This window comes from Stegostoma tigrinum, chromosome 6, assembly GCF_030684315.1.
Source record: "Stegostoma tigrinum isolate sSteTig4 chromosome 6, sSteTig4.hap1, whole genome shotgun sequence".
Classification (NCBI taxonomy): domain Eukaryota; kingdom Metazoa; phylum Chordata; class Chondrichthyes; order Orectolobiformes; family Stegostomatidae; genus Stegostoma; species Stegostoma tigrinum.
Window position 1 is genome coordinate 71,543,769 of NC_081359.1, and position 25,758 is coordinate 71,569,526.

Sequence of the window (25,758 nt, forward strand, 5' to 3'; positions counted from 1 at the left end):
TTGATTTTGTGCTCTAAGTTTTGTTGCCCAGGAGCAGCATGTAGAAGACAACAGGTTTGGGATTAAAGGTCACTGCTTGAGAAGCTCCAGTGATAACTAAAAGAGGTCAGAAAATGTGTCAGTGCTGAAGGCGCTTTAACTCCATTTGTTGAACAAATTAAAGATAATTTCAGACGCTAAATCATAGGGGGGTCACCACAGTAGTATTGCTGGGAGGTCAAGGATGAGAAAAAGGCAACGGAACAGTAGAATCAGGTGTTGACGGATGATGGCAATTGAAAAACCAAAATACTGAGATGCTGGAAATTTGAAAGCAAAGAGACGGAAATATTCAGACAGCATCTGTGGAAGAAAATAGCTAATTGCTGACCTTTCAGATGCATTTGGAAAAAAGTGATCACAACCTGGTAGACCACCATCTAAGAACTGGAGCTGGACTAAAGCAGATCCGTATCACTCCTTAAACTTCTTTGCAAATTTACAACTATTTCACCAGACTTGGAACTTCCATAATTATGTGGCTTTGGCCCTTCTTTGTGCTTTTTGAGATAGCAACCCATCACTAAACATTGCAATATGTTTTCTAGTCACATTAAAGGCTTGCTTTAAATTACAAAAAAACACATTTAGTTTTAAAAATGTAGATTCCTTACTTATCATCATGTTCATAGATATTAAGTCCAAGAGCATCAACACCCAGCCATAACTCTGTTCCCTTTTTGTTCTTTATTTCAAAGTAATTGACACCATACATTTCAAGATCTTGAGCAATCTTCAGGTATTCCATCATTGAATCTTCCCTATAAACAAACAAAATCAAGTAAATATTTTATGGTACACCTGGCTGTTGAGAGATAGTGAAACAGGAGATTATTCCAAAGTTTTATCAATTGCTCTACAGCCTCGCTGACTAAGTTGCAACATTTGGTGCACATATGCAGAAGCAAAGACACCGAATGCTTGAAATCTATTGTTTCCTGCATTTTTTTGTTTCCAAGTCAGCATTTCAGGCAACAACTGTAGAGAATAACTTAAGTCTAGTTGATCAAGGTCAGTAACAAGTTGCATGTCTCTCCACAGATGCTTTTCTAGTACTGCTTTCATGTTATATTTTTTCTGCTGGATGTATTAAGTGAACAGATAGTTTGTGTAGCAAATGTTTAAGGGTTTAAAAAGTTACCTAAGTGTCCCAATACAAGCTCCTCAAAATGCTGAAGCCATAGATGTATGGATATTAGTTGAAGAATGTTGTACTGTATAGGAGAAGCTTCTGCATATGCCATAAATATTTCATGTTATATAGCTTCCTTATATTAGTTGATCACAAGTGTAATAAGTTCATGTACAAAAACTACATAAAATCACTTGAAATATGTATGATACTGTGGTTGTCTTAGACAAAGCATTCCAGAGTTAGGTTTTGGTATCTTCCTACCCTTTCTAGCAATGTGATAGTCATTTCATCCTTTTGACTATTGAAAGGAATTATTACATTTTATCTTCATGTAACCAAACTCATTGGGTATACGTTCTGGTCTCAGTACCCAGACTTGAAATTGCCAATGTCCTTGACAACCAAACAGTGCAAGTTCTTTAACAGCAACCCACACCCCCCAACTTCCCGCATTCTCAGCTATATAGTATCCTGCTGATTCTTTTTTCGGCTTGGGGATTGTAATCATTAGTCTATAGATCTATGCGTATATATCCTGGAAAATCAAACCGTTTAACAATACAGATGATCTTGCAGGAAACATTACGACAGCCTAAGCCATTGCCTTATTTACATAACCAGATGCTCAAATTAAATGCTATGGACTAATATACAAACAATTAAGGATTAGTATTTAGCACCATAGCCAAGGCAGCAATAAATAAAACTGATGATTACTGCTAAAGCTGACCTCTTGCAATGTTACAAAAGTACACTTTTTAGTTGTTTTACCTTACAAGTGGGACAAGCATTCTGGAAATGAATAAATCCCACATGGCTACATTTTGCTGTTTTAAACTTCAAATACAGAAAACCTAATAGCTAGATTTTAGGATCTGCTCATTTCATCAACTTCATGCATTCAGATTTGAAAAATACTGGTTTTATACTGTTAAATGAAAACAAAAAAATTTAAAGCATCCATGCTTGCTATGAGTTAGCTGTACAACTTCAATTTTCCTCTTCTTCCACTAGTTATTTAGAACGATGTGAGATCAAGAACTGACAACACACAAATTCTAATGTCGCCTTGAGCATTATGAAACATTTTGTTTTGTGTTCTCCCTCCACCCCACTGAAGAGATGATGTTCTGGTTTAGCCTCAAACTCTTCTCCCATTAGTCAAGCTCTTGGAATTCCCTCCCTAACAGCATTGTTGGTCAACTTACAATTCACAGACTGCAGCTGTTCAATAATGGGAAGCTCACACCTCTTTCAAAGGCAACCAGGGACAGGCAATAAATGCTGGTTGGCCAGAGGGGACAATGTTTTTTTTCCCCCCTGCTCATTTGAGACAAAAATCCCTGCACTGCCAGCGTCAACACATTTATTCACTGTTGGCCATTATCTGAATTCCAGTATCATTGCTCAAGTATGCATCTGTTGAAGTGAACAATGTTATGCAACAGGTGAAACTAATTAAGTTTCCACTGAATTCCTGACTAGCCTGATTGCACAAAGACAATATTAAAACTCCTAAACTGTCAGTGCTTCTTGTAACAAATGCAATTGCATCAGTGGCTGTCTTCTCTCCAAAATACACAGGCAGATGCATTTTATTCACCATCTTCAATGATCTTTGGTTTTTGAAGTATTCGTTAATGTGTTTCAGATCAATGTCACCACAGAGAAAGTCTCAAATATGTATGACGGTGAGAAAGGGACAAGGATCATGCAAAGTCTTCAAAATATGACTCAATGGCTATTTTCTATATTCCAGTTAACATCAGATATATACACATGAAACACATCTTTGTTTCTTCATTTTTAAAACCTTATCACCCTCCAACAAGTGTAAAACTATATCCAATGAGAAGCCCACAACAGAGCACACTAATTCAGACACTTCACAATGAACACAAAAGCATGAGTTTTTTGGAATGTTACCTCAGCATTCCTCTGTGTTCTTCATGCCAAGTCTGTATTCTTTCTTCCCACTGCTCTTTCGTCAACTTATGCTGCTCCAAGACACTAAATACAAAGTACATAATTAGAAGGCTGACAACCTTTGAAGCTAGTGATGAGGCATGTTAAATTTGTCTTAAAGCCAGCTTAAAGGTTAAGCATTTTCAAACACCTGTTTAACAGGTATAAGCACAGTAATCTCTGGCCTGGGATAAAGAGGCTTGAGGCTCTCTGTCAACCACATTAGGAGAGAATCCTCAGTTGAGCAAAAAGATGGACATGAGGCTGTCTTACAGTAGGTGGCATTTAAAAAAAAGACAATGGACACAAACTGAGAACTGAGTAGAGTCCTGACAGGAAACACTGTGGACGTATAATCCAGGTAACCATGGGAGCTTGTGGATTTGTCGGGGATGCTGGTGGCTAGCCTATTCCCAGCAATGGAAACTGGAAGCAAAATTTGTAAAAATATACCAGAGTGAGGTGGGGGTTTGGATAGAGAAAAGAAAGAAAGAAAAAGAGAGTCGTGGGTACATCTGTACAGGACTGGAACAAACTGCAGATACCCAGGGCCGGTGTTTGATCTGAGGGGGCAAGAACAGAGAGAAGGTGAAGCTGTTCCAAGTGAGGATGAGCTCAGCCAGGCAAAAAAGGGACAGTGGTGGACAGAGGTGGTTCCAGCACTGTGTCCAGAAAAAGAAAGTGGAGAGCTCTGACACCATCTTGATGGGAGTCAATACACAGTTTGGAGCTGGTTGAACACAGGTCAGGCAGCAGGGAAGTGGGAGAGTCGATGTTTCATGCCTAGACCCTTCAGGGATGGATGTGCAAGAGGGATTACAGGGGCAGCGGCTGGAGTCCGCAAACTCAATTTTAAAGCCAAAGTGTCAGAAGAATTGGAGATGTATTTCGTGAGTAACTAGACAAGGAAAGAAAGAGGGAGTCAAGGTTGGAAGTAACAAGTGGGGCATGAATAGACAAAAAAAGTGCACCCACTGGTAAGGGAGAACCAGTCTCTCATGCTGGGAATCTTGGGGGGGGTGCGCGCGAACAGGGCAGGGTCCCCAGATGATGACGACACGAGGTTGGTGACAGTCATGAACACAATGGCCAGATGCTTGTTGATAGAGTCATGGTCTGGGGAAAATAGAACGAAGGTGGCACCTGACAGCTGGTGAATCAGATTCTTATATGTACCTTACAGAGCATACCTAAATATTCTTCAAATTTTGCATACATTGCTTCCTTGCTTGTTACATTCTCCATTTAATAAAACTAGTCAGGCATGATCTGTCCTTTCGGGAAGCCATACTGACTCAGTTTAGTTTAATTATTATAAAGGATGTAATATGTTATATATAGACTAACCTTTGCCCAACAAGAGATGTTAAACTAACCAACCTATGGTTAGTTTTTTGTCTCCTTTTAAAAAAAAAGGGAAAGGAATTACAGTGGCAATTTTCAAATCCTCAGACCTGTGCAGAAGCCAAGGATTTCATAAGATTGCCAGTGCATTTATTATCACTGTAGCTACTTTTGACATCCTAGGGTGCGTCTCATCAGATCCAAGGAATTCAGTCTTTAACCGTAATTAGTTTCCCCAACACTTTTCCTTCGACAGTTATTGCATTTTATGCCCTTGATTTAACAATTTTAGAACGCTATTATGGTCTTCTATGAAGACAGATGCAAAGTACTTGTTCAAATCTTTTGCCATTTCCTGGCTCCTTACAAGTTTCCCCAGCCCTGGTCTCCAAGTGTCTGACATTGACTTTATCATCACTTCCTCTAAATATTTAACTTCTATGAAGAAAGCACCAGCACTAAAGATGGATTATAACTAGTCAAAGCCCTTCATCACCATCATGTGACTATCAGGATGTTACAAAGCAAACTAACCGAGATGGACTAGAGACTAAAATCGATCCCCGTAAAGCAGAAACATTTTTTGGAAAGAGGTCAGAAATCTATTGGACAGAATCAGTTCGCTCCCAAGGCGACTAGACCGATGAGGTGGCAGACCTGAAAATTACCAAGGCAAAGTGATATGGGGGAGCAAGAGCAAAATTAAAATCTCAAATTCCGCCAGTTTTGACCCTTTCAATATCAGAGCGATAAAGGAAGCCAAACTAATGCATCAATTTTTGCAATTCAGTGACCCCATAACATCATGCTTGGCCAAAACCACAAATACTTAGAACATGGCATTTCAGAGAGAGAGAGAGTAATCAAGAGTTAGGAAATATTCATGTTGCACATAGCACAGCAACTTAACGAGTGAAATACAGGCAAAGCACCTCTGTTCCACTTACCGCTGGGGAAGAAGCCGATCACTAGCTAGATAGCCAGATTTGTGAACCTCTTTGTTGAAATCGCCATATTTAGCCTGCACAGCATAAGAAGCAAGTAGGACTGCAGTTTCTGGTGGACAGTAGATTTCATCATTAAGAATACCCTCTTTCACTTGCAAGAAGAATAAGCGTTGCGTTATCTCCTGAATCAACTCCTCAGACACATCTTCTGGAAAGAACTTGGCCCTAAACTTAAATTGTAGAGGACTCTCTTTTCGTACATCCTGCTGAGTAACCTGGAACAAAAACTGAAAAATAAGTTCTCCTCTCTGGTTCAGCTGAGACACTTTACAGCAAATTAATACTCAGGAGGGCAATCTTATCTGATAGGATTTTATGGAACACTTCACTTAAATAATTTTTGGATATTTATTCCACTTAATTATTCAAGTTCCATATTTAGCTATACTCCATGTTTTGCATGTGCAATGAGAAATAAAGTCTGAGGTTCAGCCCAGTATATAAACAGTACTGGTTGACTGCAATATTAAGATTCAAAAGCATGACAACCTGCACTAGTCACAAGAAAAATGTAAAAAATAAGGAGAAAAACAACATTAAGGTGGCAATATATATTGGGTCTTAATATGCAAATCTGGGAGAAAATTTTTTTCAGGCTTTAAAGATTGATTGTTGCATGGTGAAGTGGAAGGATTAGTATGGCAGACCATCTAAACAATATAAAACAATTAAGGACAGAAAATAAATACAATGGCGAGAGTTCCACTTTTCATCGCTGTCCAACGAATTCCAAGTGGGCTTGGTTTAAAAAATGGCAACAGCCTGAGATTCTGAAAACAAAATCACATGCCATTACTCTACTTGTGGCAAATAATAAACCATGTACATGTGATAAACATAAAAGATTTGTGAAAAGAGAACCTAAATCTTGCATTTCTTCAATTCCACAAGTATTCCAAACATATGGTCATACACACCTTTACAACATGTGAGGAAGTAAGAGGAAAACTGATATTTATTTAGTTGAAATGGAATTTTAAGCTTTTAACAACTTCAGTTGTCTGATTTGTTTTTATAAATATTAATAGGTTCAGCAATGATTGTTCCATATCTGTTACTGGGCTTCAAATTCAACCTAAGGTTACACACTGAAAAACTGGTTTGTTGGCTTTGAATGTTCTGTTGTGAACTGGATTGTGTCCAAATTCAGATCATAGACAGGGAATTGCAGCACAAATGGCTCATAACTTGGCAAACTCACCAAGTTACAACAGGATAGTTAGTATGGGACATACAAGACCACCACTGGCATAAGAAGGGAATACAATAAAGAGGAAATTTGGGAAAAACAAAACATGACTAGACAGTACTACATCCGAGCTGCAAGTTCAGATGTCGATAAAAGAATAAACAGTTCAATCCCATAACTGGAGAAGATATTTTAATGTTCAAGTCTCACTTGCAGCAACACACATTTGAAGACTTTTTGCACTGTCTTCCTCTGCTCTCCCACACTGAACTCCAAAAAAATGAAAAAAAAACAAAAAGACTGCACTCTCATTTCTGTTAATGGTTCATACTAAACCAGAGAGCAGCTTGCATCCCATAACCACATGAGCGTCAAAAATCAGCCACTTGAGGTGTGGTGACCCTCAAGTTAAATCATGCAGTTGGCCTGTCAGGGAACAATCCCATGACCCAGGTGGACAGAGGGGACTTTCAAAATATATCATGGAGGAGTCTAATGCAAATGTATTTATATACAACTATTGTTGGTAATCAGTGCGAACTTAAAATTCACCAGAAATGCTAGTCAAGTGAATTAACTGTGTATTTCCCTTTCCTGAAAGGGAATTTGTCCATCTGCTATATAATACTCCTCATGCTGACAGAAAAAAAGTGATTCAAAAAAGTTTCACATTAGTCTCACACAGATTTATCTATAGTTAAAAAGCTCAAACCCCCAGCCCTCCAGACAAAAATTTAGTCTTTCAATTTTTTTCCCCCTCTCACGTCCCCAATTGTCCACTTTCACATTCAAAAAACACAATTCCCACACTTCATCCCAAACACCAAATAAAATTTTATTGATATTGTTTTATATTTATAATGACCAATGCACCAAAAATTGAGTCTAAATGCATAAACATTTTCTACTATTGCATGAAGCAGTAAGTTAAGGCAAAATAATGCTCTTCATGCATAAACTAAAGGGTGATATTCCAAATCAGTAAGTTCTAAATCTTTACCCAGAAATTGCAAAATTATATACAAGTACTGATAAGTTATTAAAATGCCTGACATAGATTTTAAATCTTTAAAAAGGACCAATCCAAGTATGTTCTACCATGCATTTAAAAAAAGGGTGGGTTCTTATTATTTGAGCTGATTAAAAGCAGGAACAAAAATACCTTTTTGTTTAGCTTCAGCCACGTGGTATATCCTTTGCTGTCGATATACTGCAGGCCAAAGAACCACACCTCTCGGAGGCCAACAGTTTTTACAACCTGAAACAAAAATATCCAGTAGCATCTTTCCAAATTAGTGTTGGTATCACAAATCAAAGTTTAAAAAAGCTTTCATTTTGTATTATGACAATAAACTGCAGAAAATTTAGACAGAGGAAGCTAAATTCTTTTAACCCAATACAAAAAACCTTAGTGGAAGAGGCAGCAAACGGACCAAAGCATACAACAGCAAATTTTAACAAATAGTTGAAGTAGAATTAGCAGAACAATTAGTAGAAACTGCAGTGTGTCATATACAGACTGAGAAGCCAATTTCACAATACAATTAGATCATGGGCAAGCTGTACTTCAATACCACTTACTTACCTTCCCTCCATATACCTAACCAACTAACTGAAAAGTTAAAATTTATCTAGTCACCAGTTCTCTGCCAACCCCAAAGCATAAAAATAGGTACAAAGTACATGCATCTGCCCCTAATGGATTCATTTCTCATCAGCATTATTTTTCTCTTTAAGCTCTGTAAAAGACTTTGCTGCTGGTTTTGACATCCCTCGCAAACATTTTCATATTCCTTACATCCTTCTCACTAAATTTTGATAACTTTTGTTTCGCATTTGTGCAAGCTTCATTTAGCTCAAACAAGTGGTGTCAAACATTCCAGTACATCTGTCAGCACCAGTGCGTCCTTGGAGAGAAGCACACGATACTCAATGGTACACTCAGGACCTTCCATGGCTGATGGGTACCACAAGGGCTGGAATGCATTATCAATCACAAATTAACATCCAAGTGCTGTTTACGTTTTGAGTGATGACGTTATCACTAGCACCCCTTTAAAGAGGCCAGCATGGTCTAACTTCAAATTGGGCTTGTAACATGTAGATAGTACAGAAGTACTGTGAAATATGTATAATGTCATGACACACAGCACCATCTTACTCTTTAAAAGAACTTGCACGTAACTTAAGGTTGGTTAAAGACAACTGAAGTGTTTTAAAAAGATAAAATTGCTGTACCCTTTCCAGGTGATCCTTGTGCCCCTATTAAAGCTTCCTCAAAATCAATTAACCAACCATTACTTAAGAGTTTTAAAAGACCAATGCAGTAGACGTAAAGCAGAGGAGCAAATAAGTTTATTAGGAAACAAATGGCATGTTCAAATTCTTTTTCAGGACATAAATCAGTGCTGGAAGGTGAGGGTATCAGTGTCTAAGCCAGCATTTATTCCCCATCTCCAATAGATCAAGGTGGTGGTGAACTGCCTTTTTGAACTGCTGCGGTCATCAAGTTTAGAGAAACCTGTAGAGCCATTAAGAAATGCTTTCCAGGATTCTGAGCCCATGGTAGTGAGGAAATGGCAAGATAGTTTCAAGTCAGGACAGTGTAGAACTTGGAGCAGGACTTAAAGTGGCAGCATTCCCATCTATCTGCAGCTTTGCCCTTCTAGCCAAGAGAAGCTCTGGACTCAGACCTTTGAAGTTTTATTAAGTGCTTCAGCAACCCAATTTTGTGCACCTTGAAGTTTATTTCTATCCTTGGCTCTCTCCTTTTCAGTATTCCCTCAGCAGTGTGGTGTGGAAAGGTAAACCTGCCACATGCAGGCTTCTAATATCTATTGTTGCTGCAATTCAATTCTACAACCACTGCTGTTACACATCCGAGAAATTTCTTCAACTGTTACCACTGCCTGTGTCTTTCCTTAAATGCTTATTTGCACCCCAACATCCAACTTACACTTTGTTACTGTCTTCTGAGCTCCACTCCCTCTCTCCGCACCTCCCACCCCCGACCACTGGCTAAAGAAAAAGTCTAACCCTGTCAGAATCCAGTTTCCCCATCATCCCAGTTTTTGCTGCCCTGCCACACCAAAATTCTACATCCTTATCCATATTTGCAGATCATTCAACATGCACATCCTCTGGCTTGTGTAAGCTGGTGACTTCTGGTCCCTGGTGTATCAAATTTTGCTGCCTATGTACCATTCAGGAGTCTTCATAGGACTGTGCTTTACTCAAATACCTTTCCTAAACCCTTCTACCTCCTACCTCTCCGATCAGCTTCAGACAGGATGGTTTCATTTCTACTCCTTGTGTTAGAGAAGTTACAACCAACTGTTGCTTCAAGAATCCACAAGCTTTTAGGAATTCTAAAAGGACTCCACTAAAATGACTCATTTGAGCTTTCAGACAGCAAAATTTTAAATTTTAAAATTCAAAATTTTAAAAAGTTAACCTAATGAAGCAAATAAACTGATTTTACCTGATCAAAGAGTTGCTTGCCAGTTGTACTTGGTTGAATGGCAAACTCTAGCTCTGCGTCCATGGTAGTAACACGTACATTGATCTGTCAACAGGCAGAAAATTAACCCATTAAACCAAATGATCTATAAGCAATAGAAATTGCAAGACTGATTTAGTAGCTTAAGGAAATACAAACAAATCTTGAAGTCAATGTTTTAAACTTTCTCCCACTTTAAATAACCAGAAACAGCCATTTCTAAGGAACTCCTTTCAGGTACTATGATCGTTAGATTCCTAGGAGGGTTTTTAAAAAAAAAACTGTAGCATCAAGGGATTATGCACATCTGTGAAAATAATTAGTAGCACATGACATGCCAATTATAGGTTAGTTTTCAAAAAGGAAAACAAGCTTGCACACTTTCTGCCTACAAAAAAGTGAAGTGAGTATATTATCACAAAGTGCACCTCTAGATATTAACGCAATTAGTCTGCAGTTTACTTTAATATTTAAACACTTTTGAAAGGTACGCTTCCTCAGTTGCACAACCTTTCTCCAAGTTTTTACAGCACATTATTAGCTCAACGTGTGTGAACTTTGCAAGGTACGGTAGGTCCAACAGCACCACACAGGAATACCCATGCTCCTTTTAAAAATATCACTATTACCAACTCTGATCATTGGTGGAACATAATACACATTTTACAACAAAACAATTTACCTGGGACAGCATATATTTTCCAACGCATCCAAGCGTGCATTCTCATTGACAAACAAAAAACAAAAAACGGGGATCTCGTCCTGGATTGAGTAGCAGCAATGCCCATGTGATATTTTCAATTTAAGTATTTTCCAATTTCGTATCCACAACCAGTGTTCCAAAAGAAAAAAACGCAACCACATGGGTACCTGCAAGACCTCCAGTTATGCCTGTCTTTTAGTGGAGGACACAGAACACTCCCTGTTCTGATGATATTTGGGGCTCCTGCCCACAACTTTCTGGTAAACAATACTCGAAAGCTCTTACAAAATACAGCACAAAGATCAAGACAGATTGATCAAATCAGGATGGCACAGAATGACTGAAAAGTTAAATCAAGATGAAAAAATTAGAAGAGAGCAAGCTAGTTAGGGATCTAACCACAGGCAATAAGTTTCTGTAAGTATTTAACACAAGAGAACACACAAGAGGTGTGTGCATATGTTGGAGGGTCAGGGAGTGACAGTGGATATGGCAATGGCAGAACAAAAACTACAAACTACAAAAGTTATATCAACAATTGCTGTAAAAATCAGGAAGGAGGCTAATCACCAAGAAACGGTCTTTTTGAAAAGTGCAATCTTCAGTGAGAGTGAGGTTGGTTGGGGGGGGTGGTGGGGGGGTGGTGGCTGAGAGCTGTGGCACAGCTGTTAAACTTGGTCACAGCTATGCCAGCAGCCATTGCTGCCTTCACTTAGGATTTGGTGCTTTTACTGCCACAGCCTGTGTTCGATTCCTGGTCAGGGAAGAGAAGTTTTGTTCTACTAGTTTATCATGGTGACAGCACTTCTGGACTGATTTGGGCGGCACAGTGGTTAGCATTGCTGCCTCTCAGCACCAGGAACCCAGGTTTGATTCCACCCTCAGGCAACTGTGTGGAGTTTGAACATTCTCCATGTATCAGTGTGGGTTTCCTCCGAGTGCATGTTTCCTCCTACAGTCCAAAGATGTGCAGGTTAGGTGGATCAGCAGTGCTCAATTGCCCATAATATCCAGGCATGTGATGCTTAGATCAGGTGGGGCACTGGAGGGTTAGTGTGGGCTTGTGGGGCCAAAAGGGCCTGTTTCCACACTGTATTCATAGAATCCCTAAAATGTGAACAGCAGGAAACAGAATGGTTTGCAAAAATATCATCACTGCCTATAGAAGAGATTAGCAAGTCAAATGTGGGACCATTACAGGTAGAGGCAGGATAAATTATAGGAAAATCAAGAAACTTCAAAGTCAGCAAGTACTGCATGCTTTCAGAGAGGACAGTCCTAAATTGGAGGTTCAAGCATCGCGGTATGGATTAGAATGAAAAACATTTAAAATTTCTTTAATGAGACTGAAAAGCTGACAAAAATATCTAGCCTCAGGTACAGTGGGAAGGGGGGGGCACAGAGGAAGGAAGGAGGGAGGGAAGAGAAAAATACAAAACAAAAACTTCAGGGAAGAGACTGAATGCAGAAATAGTGATTCGATTGGCTGTAGGCTCTACAGCCAAGGGACATGTTCTCAGCATGAAAAAGCAAGCCATTTAAGACAGAGATGAGGAGGAATCGCTTCACCCCGAGGATGGTAAATCTCTGGAATTCTCTAGAGGTGGCAGAGGGGAAAGGAATGTATGCTCAAAAAAATTCACAAGGCAGAGATTGACAGTTGCTAACGACAAAGGGGTAGCACAGGGATGTGCCACTGAAGAAGATGATCAGCCATAATCTAGAATAATAGATAAGACTAGATGGGATGAATAGAATTTTTGCATTCCTCCTAGGAATTGGATGCAAAACCTGTGCTATGATAATTGTTAATCCTTAAAAATTTAATGTGCAAATATCACGTTTTAGTCAGTGGAGCAAAAGAAAAAAGGAATCCAATAATTTGCAATCCTACCCCACCATTAAACTTTTCAGCCACGTTTTCCTTTGGTTTAATTAAATTATGTTTATTAACTTTACAAAGTAAGCATTTTTCATTATGCTGTGAGACTGGAAAGCATACAATGAAAATTGGTGTCCAAATGTGGACACAAGGTGAAATTCTGGGATCCCTGACTCTAAAGGCAGCAATGGCTGCTGGCATAGCTCTGACCAAGCTTAACAGCTGTGCCCCTGCTCTCAGCCCTCAACCTCACTCACCGATTGCAATTTTCGAGCTCGCGTACAAGGTCAGTGGGAAAGAGTTTGGCAATCTCTGCACTGAAATGAAAAACCCAACTGCAAAACAAATGGAGTTTCATTTATGCCAAAACATTTATTGGAAATGCAGAGGGGTAGAACACAGATTTGGCACTGCAAACTAGACAAATGTTTGCCAAAATAACCAACTGTGCAACAGGAGATAGATCAAGCAGTGCTGACATCATTCCAAAGTGATCTATAATTAGACTGGTTCTGTAATAATAGGTTACAGCCTTCTAAGGCAGTTTAGATCCAATGGTCCAGCAATTAGAAGTTCCTCAGCAATTTCTAAGATCATCAGTTTCAAGAATGCAATATGATTTAAATCTGACACTTCTGAATCAGATATGAAGCCAGTGTTGAAAACCATGAGTAGAGTAACAGTTGTTCAACATATATCACATTGCAAACACACCACACAATTTGAATTACATCAATATGCATTGAAGTCGTTTTGTACACAGCATGATCCAACAATAGGTCAGTTAACCCAAATGAGCTGGTGCTGAAACACTGACTAGGATAGCTTACTGTTCATCTTTAATGATGTCATGCACCTTTAACTCCAATAGAACAAGTAAAATGCAACCTGACTTTCAAAAAAAAAACACACCTGCAATACCAGTTTAGACTAAAATGCTGAAATTAGAATTAGAATTAGAATTAGGAGTACTGTTTCTAGAAGCAATCCATAGGATCCTAAAATGAATATGCAGAAACATAGGAATCGTATCTTATTTCTCAGCCCCAGTCTGCAGTCCGGAGTTGAGTTTTAACTACATAACCCTATGTCATTAATGTCTATTCATTTTCAACTTTCATTTCTGTTTTGACTCACCTGCTTCTGAAATCTTCACCCATATCTTACTTCTAGACGTCAAAATTTGAAGTACCTCCCATATTCATTCCTTGCTAGAATACCACAGCATCTGAAACTCCTTGTCGTTGCCACTAATCTCAATCATTTTAGGAAATCAGTATGTCTGTTTGACTAAAAACTTTCACATCAATTACAAGTGAGATAGAATAAATATTAAGATCGAGGCCTTGTGGTATTCTTCTAGGAAATAAAATTAACAAAAACTCAACCAAAACATTAAGCATAAAGTCAGCAAGTTTATATTAACCTTTACATCCATGAGTCTGAAGATGGCACAATAGGTAAGACAGTAGAAGTAAACACCCTGTTTGCCTCCTTAACAGGTCACGGCCGAGATTACAAAACAAAACTAACGTTAGAGCTGTTGAGAATTTTGGTTAGACCACAGCCAGAGCAGTGTACATGCAGTTCTAATCCTCACATTATATGAGGCATGCAATTGTACAGGAGGGGCTGCAGAGAAGATTCATCAGGATGTTGCCAAGGTATAAAGTACTTCAGCTATGAAGAGGGACTGGGTAAGCCCAGGTTTTCTTCTTTTGGAGCAGAGAAGATTCAGGAGCAGAGAAGATTCAGTAGCAGTCTGATCAAGATGTACAAGATAAAGGGACATGGACAGAGTAGACAGAAAGCAGCTGCTCCTCCTTAGTTGAAGGGTCAGTAACAAGAGGGTATACTTTTAAAGGTGCAAGGCAGATTTAGAAGGAACAGGAGTAGATTAAGCCCCTCAAACCTGTTCCACCATTCATGATCATGGCTGATGTTGCCTAACACCCATACCCCCTAATACCTTTGTTTAAATGGTCTGACCCCAATTCTCAGAAATGACCCTAATTCTCAACCCAGTGCAATTAGTTTCTTTGAGCTACTTCATCTTTTCTTGTTAATCTCTCAAAAATATTGATTAGATTACCTGCTAAATTCTGGAGAAAATAGGACTGATTTGTAAAATCTCTTCTTTAAGTCCAAGTATCATTCTTGTAAACCTACATTGCACTTCAAAGCAAAACGTCCTTCCCTAGGTTCTCCGATCTGCTCATATTACTCCGAGTCGGCTCGAACCAGTGTTTAGTACAACTTTAGCGTAACTTCAGCATCCGTGTTCTCCAGCTCTCTAGATGTGTTAACTTTGATTTTCCATGCCATTTTAAGGATGTATGCATCTGAAGCTCCAAACCATCTACGAATTACTGATTTATCCTTGTTCCAGAACAGATAACTCATACATGTTCCCACTGAATTCCATTTGTCAATTCCCCCCCCCATTCACTTCTTCAATATCCTTTTGTAACATTATGCCATCTACACTATCTTAAATGCAGCCTAACTTGAGCAAATCTGGATATCTATGCCAGTGACAAAGTCATTAATAATGAAAGTGACTAAATGAGGCCCTAACAGATTCTTGTGGTACACTACTTGTTATATCCCAGTAATTTGAATACCTACCTATTATCACTATTTTCTGTTGCTTGCCACTCAACCAAGTTTCCCAGTCATGTCAGTAATTTGCCTTCAGTTCTGTGTTAACAATGAAGTCCCACATTAGAAGCAATTAAATGCCTTATGGAAATCCATAGGTACATTTCCCACAAATATTTCCATCTTAGTCATGTCAAAATTCCGATGGTTTGTCAGGCATGAACAGCCTGTCACAAATCCGCACTGGCTCTCTCTGACTAACTGAAAAATTGAGATGTTCAGTTTGCCTATCCTTGAGGCTAACTAAGCGGAGTGATATGCAAGTTTCCAATTCAGCGGGGTGACTTCTGTACCTTGGAAATTGAGATATTAGAATTATGACTGCTACAAGTGTGCTCTCCCACTTCCTTTAGCAACTTCTGATGGAACCATCAGGTCCCAGGCATGTGTCACTAATTCCAATTTCATTACTAATATTTTACTTTGATTTTGTTCAGTCCTATTCCCAATCCACTAATAAATTTCCTCAGGACCTCTGGCACGCTATCCACCATTTCTCCTGGAAATATTGAGGCAAAGTAATTATTCAACATGGCTGCTATTTATTTCTCCATTGTCACTAACAATACTCCACTTTCTATCTTTGATGGCTCTAAGTTGTTTCGCTTTACATAACTGTGCAATGTCTTTGATTTTCATGTTCCTGGCAGGTTTCCTTTCAACATCCCATTTAGTAGCTCTTAAGCTATTTTGCGGCCCTTTGCTGATCTTCATTTTTCCCCCGTTTTGCCTTTTTATGTGTCACTGATCTCAAGTTGTCCACGGGATGGAAGGAAAAATGTTTTCACCAGAGCAGTGGGCGGGCTGGGGGGGTTTGCATGCATCACCTGGGAGGCTGGTTGCAGCAGGTACCCTCAATCTTAGAAGTAATTGGATGAGCATTTAAAATGTCAAAGCATTCAAGCTATGGACCTAGCGCTGGCAAGTGAGAATGTTGTAGGCTTACTGCACTTTTGGAGCTAGAGACTCAAAATGGGCCACAAGGCCTCTTCTGAGTGATATGATTAGATGCTATCATGTCTGGCAGGTCACTGCTTTTTTCCAGGTTTCCTCCACAACATTCCAACATTTTAATAGTACTGGAATCATGTGATCATGTCCAACAATTACTAGTTGCATTCTTGCACGAGTTATTCATTTGTGGCTGGACAACTAATTCTTCTCTTCAGCTATACATTGCAAGGATTCAGGTCAGACTGGACTGAAGATCACTTGCTCTGTTATTAATTTAAATAATAGCAATACAAATCTTTGGCCTTTGTTAGATCCAGCCAATTTGAAGCACCACTGAATTATTGGGCCAAGGCTGACCCTACAGGAAAATACACAAATCTGAAACAAACAGGGTTTAAAAACAAAATAGCTGCAATAAACCACAGCAGCTCTTTTCCAGATTCACATGCGACTTCATTTCATGTCCACTACAAAAGATGAAAATCAATCTACATTTAAAAGATAAACAAACTACATTTGTGGCCATAAATAGGTTTATAAGCAGGACATACGTACTTGTCCGCAGGAATAGTTTTGTGTAATAAAAAGAATCAAGCTTCACCAAACTAATGATTGGCATTGAAAGGTACTGCAAGATTTTAAAGTGGCCCATCCAAACAGTATGACAATAAAGGCACCTGCTTGTATTATTGTTCCTCAATAAAAATGCAATACTTGGGATTTTCTTTAAAGTCAACAGGTAAAACTGAAGAGGTTTCCTATGACTATCAGGCAGGGACACTGGAGGACATGGAATGGCAACTATAGACTCAAGACAGGATGAATTAAGAGTTAGCCATTGATCAGTAATTATGCTCTGAACACAATCCCTCCTTTTCTCAATTTCTCACCCATCCTCTTCAAGCTTATCTGATCTGTGAAAGACACCCTCCTGCTCGCTACCCGTTAAACCACTGATCACCTTTCTTCTAGGGGATTACACAAGCAAATATCCTAGCATTCACTCTCCTTGGTTACTGCTCTCTCCCAAATATTCATTGGTGTCAACTGCAGCTCACCACTAACTTTCCTCCAACTAAATGCAGGAGATAAAGTTTTCAATTAAATACTGAAATGATTGAACCCAGTCATTGGGACTGCTATAAATCCATTCCCAAGCCACTAAGAACTTTGGCATCCAAGCTGACACCTAGGCCAAGCTTTCACATCCATACACTCCATGTCACAAAAACAAAAGTTTTCACCTCTAATATTGGTCACAGATGCTCTTGTCTGTTCAGGAATGAACTTCTGATCAACACCTCTAACCTCAAAACTTGACTGTTCTAAAAACTGTTCCCTCAGGCCCCACGTTCCAGCCCATTTAAACCCAAGTTTAGCCAAAACTCAAGAGTATATTTCTCATTCTTATATTCAAATTCCTTCATAGCCTCATCTCTCCACCTCAGAACATCCATAAATCTTCCTCCAGCTCTTGCACTGTGCAATCCCGAGCCCCTCAATTCCTTTGCTAACATCTGCAATTGTGTCTTGAGCTATCTAGGCTCCAAAATTGTCTACAACAGTCTCCCCTGCTTCAATACCACTGGTCACTTTTCAGTCAACTATCCTAATAGCAAAAAAGTAAATCAATCAATCAGTGGATAAATCCAGGACTGGCAGCATCTACGGAGGTAAAGCACAGTTGATATTTTGGGTCCTTCTTCAGATCCTTCTCTTTGGTGTAAATTTCTGTCAACCACTTGAAGACCTCATTTAAAAAATAACCAATTTCAAAGACAATATCACAGAAACACTGCTGTGAAGTTTTGTAGCAAGGCATAAGCAATCACGATTCATCAGCATACTTCAGGTCAATGTCAAGAGTGAGTTTAGCACTCAAAAACTGTTTGGAACATGAGGAATGAACCAAAACAAAAGCAACGCTGGCCACCTAGACCCAAATCATCTAGGACTGCTCAATAATTTTGAATGACAGTGACCAAACTTCCGCTGTAACAAAGACACATGCTTGTTAAATCTCAGACTTCTGTTTATATGAAACGGACACCATCTCTGAAAAACATCAAACAAACTCAAGGTCAAAAAAGGATACTCAAACAGCACAAATCCAGAAACATTTCAATTTGCAAAGAAACCAATTTTTGGTCCCTTTCCATTTAGTGCCAAACAAATCACAGAACGACCCACAAGACCATAAGCAAAAGGAACAGAATTAGGCTATTAGTCCATCAAACCTGCTCCACAATTCAATCATGCTGATGCGTTTCTCAACCACCCATTCTCCTGCCTTCTCACCATAACTTTAAATCCCCTTACTAAATCAAGAACTTCTGGTTTTAAATAAACACTCAACAATTTGGCCTCCACAACCTTCTGTGGCAATGCACTGCACAGATTCACTACCCTCTGAAGAGATTTATCTTGGTTCCAAGAAGGGTCATCCCCTCACCTGGAGGCTATGCTCGTTTCCACTAGAGACTAGAACTATCTTCACTACATCCACTCTATCCAGGCCTCTATGTTCCAAATTTCACTCAGATCCCCTTTTCTCCTTTGAACTCCATCGTGTACAGATCCAGAGTCCACAACAGCACTTCATATGAAAAGCCTGTCGCCCCCAGGATCATTCTTGTAAACCTCCTCTGGATCTCCCCCAATACCAGAATATCTTTCTTTAGATAGAGCTCCAAACTACTCAATACTCAAATGCAGTCTGGCCAGACTCTCTTACAGCTTTAGAAAGATCTCTGCTCTTGTATTCCAACCCACTTGAAAATGAATGCTAACAAGGTAGTTAGGAAGGCAAATGTAAAATAAACCTGCATGTGAAGAGAAGCCTAAGACTCCAAGTCTCCTCACATTTCAGAGGTAAGTATTTCTCCATTTATAAAATTAGTCAATGCCTCTATTCTTCCTACCAAAGCATTTAATCTCACTTTCCCACATTGTATTCCCTCTACCATTTCTTTGCCCACTTCCCCCATGTCCAAGTCATCTGCAAAACAAGTTGTCCCTCCACCTTTATGTCACCTGCAAACTTAGCAACACTCAGTTCTTTCTCCCACATTGTTAATGTATCACATGAATAATTGTGGTCTCAACACTAAGCCCTGCAGAGCTCCACTTGCCACCGATGCAATCCTGAAAGAGACCTTATCCTTATTCTTTGCACTGGCAGATGGCCAATCCTCTGCCCATGCTAGTATTCCCATCCCAAACACCGTGGGCTCTCATCTTATTCAGCAGCTGAGAAATCCAAGTACAGACCACCCACTGGCTCACCTTTCTTGAAGGGGTAGTGAGCAAGTCAGACAGACATCCAATTGATTTGTCAGGCACAACCTCCCCTTAAAGCCATACTTAGTCTACCCTATTTAACCATATACTTACAAACATTCCTCAATCTCCTCCTTTCGAAGAGAAGGACACACTACTCCAGAATCTCACCAACGACCAAGGACAGATTAAGCAACCAGTAATTTCCTCTCTTCTGCCTCCTTTTCTGAAAGGAAGGGTAATATTTAGCTATTTTCAAGTCCTCTGGGAATCTCCCAGACTTGTGATTCCTGAAAGATCAGCAATGGCTCTACAATCTCCTTCAGAAGTCTGGAGTGTAGTTCATTTGGTCCAGGTGATTGATCTACCATTGGGCCTTTCAGCTTCCCCAGCATCTTCCTCTTTAGTGATGGCAACTACACTCGCTTCAGCCCCTTAACTCTTGAAGTTGTGTCTTCCATTGTGAAGACTGATGCAAATTACCCGTTCTGTTCCTCTAACATCTGCTCCCCATTTTCCAGCAGTCCAATGTCCCAAGATATATTTTTAAAAACTCAGACTCATTTCAACTCCCCCTTTATTGCTTTAAGTCATTTGCTGGTTCTTAGAAAGGCTTCCCACTAATCTTCACCACTTATGCTTTTCTTATTTCTTTGTTGCCAACCAACTTCCCAGATCAGCCACGGCTGTCTCGTGCCCCCCCTCCGTGGGTGTTTCTTCATCCTTGGGATGGATTTCTGCTATGCCTTCTGAATTACCCCCAAAACCTCCTGCTAAAATGCTGCTTCCTGCTAGGCCTCTCTTCCAATCAACTCTGGCCAGGTTTGTGTTTTGGTAGTTCGCTACCCTCAAATTAAAAAGCTGTTACATTGGATACAATCTTCTTTCTCTCAAACGGCAGGGTAAATTCTATCAATCATTTTGAGGTCACTATTCCAGAGGGATTCCTTCACCTCAAACTCCCTGATCAAGTCTGCCTCATAAAGACAAATCCAGAACTGCGTGTTCCCTAGTGGGTTCCTCCACAAGCTGCTTTCTCTCAAACGGCAGGGTAAATTCTATCAATCATTTTGAGGTCACTATTCCAGAGGGATTCCTTCACCTCAAACTCCCTGATCAAGTCTGCCTCATAAAGACAAATCCAGAACTGCGTGTTCCCTAGTGGGTTCCTCCACAAGCTGCTTTCTCTCAAACGGCAGGGTAAATTCTATCAATCATTTTGAGGTCACTATTCCAGAGGGATTCCTTCACCTCAAACTCCCTGATCAAGTCTGCCTCAAAGACAAATCCAGAACTGCGTGTTCCCAAGTGGGTTCCTCCACAAGCTGCTCCAAAAACAAAACTACACTATCTTATAGATATTCCACAAATTCATTTTTGAGATCCGCTACCAACTTGATTTTCCTAGTCTACCTGCATATTGAAGTCCCCATGATTACTGTAATATTGCCTTTCTTGCATGCCTTTATCTCCCACATCCTGACTACTGCTACAATGCATGTACACAACTCTCATCATGAACATAGAACAATACAGCGCAGAACAGGCCCTTTGGCCCTCGATGTTGTGCCGACCTGTGAACTAATCTAAGCCCCTCCCCCTACACTACCCCATCATTATTCATATGCTTATGCAAGGACTGTTTAAATGCCCCGAATGTGGCTGAGTTAACTACACTGGCAGGCAGGGCATTCCACACCCTTACCACTCTGAGTAAAGAACCTGCCTCTGACATCTGTCTTAAATCTATCACCCCTCAATTTGTACCAGCTTAAGTATCCTTGGGAAAAAGACTCTCACTGTCCACCCTATCTCATCCTCTGATCATCTTGTATCTCTCTATTAAATCCCCTCTTAGCCTCCTTCTCTCCAATGAGAACAGACACAAGTCCCTCAGCCTTTCTGCATAGGGCCTGTGTTCCAGACCAGGCAATATCCTTGTAAATCTCCTCTGCACCTTTTCTAATGCTTCTCCTTCCTGTAATAGGGCGACCAGAACTGCATGCAATATTCTAACTGAGGCCGCACTAGCATTTTCTACAGTTGCAGCAGTTCCTCAACTGGACCCACAGATCCTACACTTGCTGAATCTATCACTTCTTGCTAATGATTCAATTTAATACCATACTGATAAAGCAAGCCCATGCCCTCTGCCTGTTTTCAGTAGGATATGTATCTTGGGATATTTAGTTGAGCGCTGCTCTCCTTGCAACCATACTTGTGAAACCAACTTCAAACCCATAAATTTCAATCCGTGCTACTAGCTATTTTACCTTATTTCATACACTGCATGCATTTAAAGTACAACAGTCAGACTTCAGTAGCTGACACCTCCCCACTTTCTAAGTTATCCCCTTATCTGCTACGCCTCAAGTTGGATCCCTGAACCTTACCATTTCTTTTTCCTCATTATTTACTCTGGAAACTTTGAACTCTGCTGAGCTCTTCCCTCCAATTCTTCGGATAAATTTTCCGTGGGACTGAAACCATCCCCAACTACACTTAAGTAATCCACAAGGACTCCAGTCCCAGTGCAATTCAAATGGACCTGTCCTATCAGGATAACTCCCTTGCTCCACAGTACAGATGCCAGTATCCCATGAATTCAAATCCATTTGTCCCATGTGTTCACCTTTAACCTTGTTAATTTGTTAGTCAAACAATCAGTAATCCCAAGATTTTTGGGTTAGGTTAAGGTTAGCCCCCGCTGTTCATATTCCCACAGAACATCTTTCACTCTATATCACTGATACATGGACACCACAATTGAATGTTTCCCCTCCCACTCAATTCCTCTATAGCCCAAATGAGATATAATAAACCCAGACACCAAGCAGGATTGCACAGCGTTCAGAACTCTCTACACCAGCCACAGAACAGTGTCTGTTCCCAACCATACTATCCCCAATTTTGACAATGGTCTCTTCTCCCCATGTGCCCCCCACCCCCAGCCCAACCTTCAATGGCTCCCCCTACCATGCCACTATGGTTACTTTGCTCATCCTTCCTACATCTCCAATTCCCATCCACCCAGGGAGCAAGAATCTCGAACTTGTTAGAGAAGCTCAAGAGCTGAGGGCTTTCACAGGAGCTACCTCCTGGATCCCTCTAAATGCCTCGCTCAGTCACACCCCTGACCAAATTGGAGGTCCCTAATCTTAGGGTTGTGACTGTCTCCTGAAACAGCACAAAGTAACTTATCCCCTGCCTTATAGGTTAGGGCTCAAAGCTCAAACTCCAGCTCAGTGGAACGGAAGCTCCTGAAACAACCAATGCTTGGTATTGACGTTATTACCATGAACCACCACGAACTAAACCAGCTCCCACATCACATCATTTGACCCTGCATTTCTATTTCAAACAAATTCAATCTGTACAAATCAAAAACTTCATTTGTAGTTTGCAAGAGGCCCCATTTACCTTTAAGTTAATTAATGTAACCCTGAACAGTCAGATTAATAGCTATCACCACAATGAACTTACAGGTTTGCCCGCAATCCTACTTTTGTGCTGGGCCCCAGATCCAGAGCTTCAAATTAACCTGTTAAAAAACCTTAAGTGACAAAAAGAAAGCACCTCACTACTTTGCATCAACTTCCCATAATGCCACAAATTCCCTAAACTATCCACTTGGGCTATCTCTCACACTAGGTAGGACCTCAAAGAATCCCTACAGTGTGGAAACAGGCCCTGAGGATCTGTATGGCCTTGTTGGGCCAGAGAACATCCCACCATATCCATCCTCTGCTCTGTGTTTGTAACATTGCATTTGCCCTGGCTAACACACCTAACCTACACATTCCCAGACACAGCCAATCCAGCTAGCTAGTCTACTCATCTTTGGACCAGGGGAGGAAACACAAAACATCAGGCAGAAACCCCATGCAAGCATGGGGATGTGCAAACCACAGGTAGTTGCTGGAAGGTGGAATCAAACCTAAGGCCCTGGCACTGAGAGGCAGCAGTGCAAACTACTGAGCCACTGTACCACCCTGGCCATGTGAAGTTTCCACCCTGTGCAGACATCCATTAGCCAGAACACAGCAGGCCTAAATCAAAATCCTAGCTGCAGTTACAGCAATTGTTAAAACAATGCTGGTCACTCTAGGATATATTAATGGAGGGGAAAGCAAAAAAATCTTGTTTCCATCCCCCGGGACAGCCTGTCAATATGCTCATGTCAACAACCTGGTCAACAAGAAAAATGTGGGAGAAAAACATTATATTTCAAGGGAATTTACGCAGCAGGAAGAATAACAATGATTTTTCCAATATTGTATGTAATTAGAGTCAAACACAGGAATAAATTAGAACTCAAATGAGTTTCCAAGAGGCACATTGTCCTTATGAAAGACACCATTTGTCCGAGACAAGAAAACGGTGCACGAATTCAGTTTTATTTCCAGAAACAGTTCAAACAAGTTTCACAGAACATTTGCTGCAAAATTAAGTTTGGGTGAGATCATATATAGGACAACTATACAACGTAAACATAGCTCACCATTTCACACTGCAATCACCACTTTGGTCAGGATGCAGTCTAGTCAGGAACATTAAAGCGTGCTTGCATTAGTAAAAGTTATAAACCAAGCAACCTAGTTCAATTCCCAGTTTTTCCAAATAGCTAACCTTGGTCATTCATGCTGCATTTTGGTTCCAGAGACAGCAATATAGACAAGTGCAAATCAGTCCAGCTCCAAATGCCAGGAAAACTAAGTTCTATGGAAAGAGTAGATATTAGCTACGAAACAGGACAGCTTTATGGTGAATAACTAATTTAGATTGTGGTGGGTTTGCAATAGCATAGAATTCCAGAGGGATTAATAGGTGTAAGAGAAGACAAATACACTGATAATAAACAAAACTATTAATTTTGGCTGTAGACTTTCAGACAAAGCATTGGGCCAATAAAAACCAGTCATTCATATTGGTGATGGATAGAGTTCCCCATACTGGATTTTACAAAGAACAGAGCTTTTCTCCAAGTGATACATAACCCATTATTTCAAACAATAGCAATTTTCAGCAGAATTCTAAATTTCTGATTTAACACACTGCAGGTTTCTCCTGGCTACGTACACTTTAAAAAGAAGGCACAGTTAAGAGAACTATTCGCAAGTAAGAGTCAAGGTGGAGAGGGTTTGACTGGTCACAGGGGTCTGGGGAACAAACACGACAGGTATGAGTTTTGCAGATACCCTGACACTGCTTATGCTAGTTCAGTTTCTAACAGACAATTGGGACCAAACATTCTCAGGGAAATGCACAACAGAACTCTGGAGGTTGTTTAGGGATCAACTGCTGTAAGTACTGAATAGGGTTGTCCCACTGGGGCAAAGAAAGGATGGTAAGGTGAAGGAAACTTGGAAAAGACGACTGGGTGTTCCACATATCAAGAGGAAAACAGAAGCTTAAGATTGAGGAAGGATCAGGTAGGACTAGAGAGGTCTACAAAAAGGTAGCCAGGAAGGAACTGAAGAATGGACTTAGGAGAGCTAAAAAGGGGGTATTAGAAAACCTTGACAGGCAGAATCAAGGAAAGCCCCCAAGGCGTTCCATGTTTGTGAGGAACGAGAGGATGGCCACAGGGAGGATAGGGCCAATCAGGGATAGTGGAAGGGAGCGAATTTGTGTGGAGTTAGAGGTGGTAGTGGAGGTCCTTAATGAATATTTTGCTTCAGTATTCAACAATGACAGGGACCTTGACATTTACGAGGATAGCATGAAACAGGCAGATATGCTTGAACAGGTTTCTGTCAGGAAGGAGAATGTGCTAGAAATTTGGAAAAACATGGAGCTCAGACAAGTCCCCTGGGCCAGACAGGATATACACAAGGTTGCTACAGGAAGCGAGGGAAGAGATTGCTGCCCCTCTGGCAATGATTTCCGTGGTAGAATAAGATTGGAGGGTGGCAAATGGCATTCCCTTGTTCAAGGGAATAGGGATAATCCTGGAAATTACAGACCGGTCAGTCTTACTTCTGTGGTTGGAAAGTTATTGGAGAGAATTGAGACATAGTATTTATGATTATTTGGAAAAGCACAGCTTGATTAGAAATAGACAGCATGGCTTTTTTTTTTGGGGGGGGGGGGCGCGCGGT

The 25,758-nt window shown here is 40.3% G+C and overlaps 1 protein-coding gene across 4 annotated transcripts in view; it reads right to left on the reverse strand.

Annotated features, from left to right (window-relative positions):
- Positions 1-25,758, reverse strand: part of LOC125453233 (radixin) — a 65,564-nt gene that overhangs the window by 25,799 nt on the left and 14,007 nt on the right. For 3 of the 4 annotated variants that reach the window (XM_048532544.2, XM_048532545.2, XM_048532546.2), the window contains exons 3-7: positions 10,161-10,244; positions 7,842-7,937; positions 5,431-5,705; positions 3,101-3,184; positions 654-800 (exon numbers count right to left, since the gene is read on the reverse strand). In XM_048532544.2, coding sequence (XP_048388501.1) covers positions 654-800; positions 3,101-3,184; positions 5,431-5,705; positions 7,842-7,937; positions 10,161-10,244 — 686 coding nt within the window. Of the gene's footprint in view, positions 1-653; positions 801-3,100; positions 3,185-5,430; positions 5,706-7,841; positions 7,938-10,160; positions 10,245-24,286; positions 24,311-25,758 lie in introns of those variants that run through there. The other variant, XM_048532547.2, reaches the window with a different exon arrangement.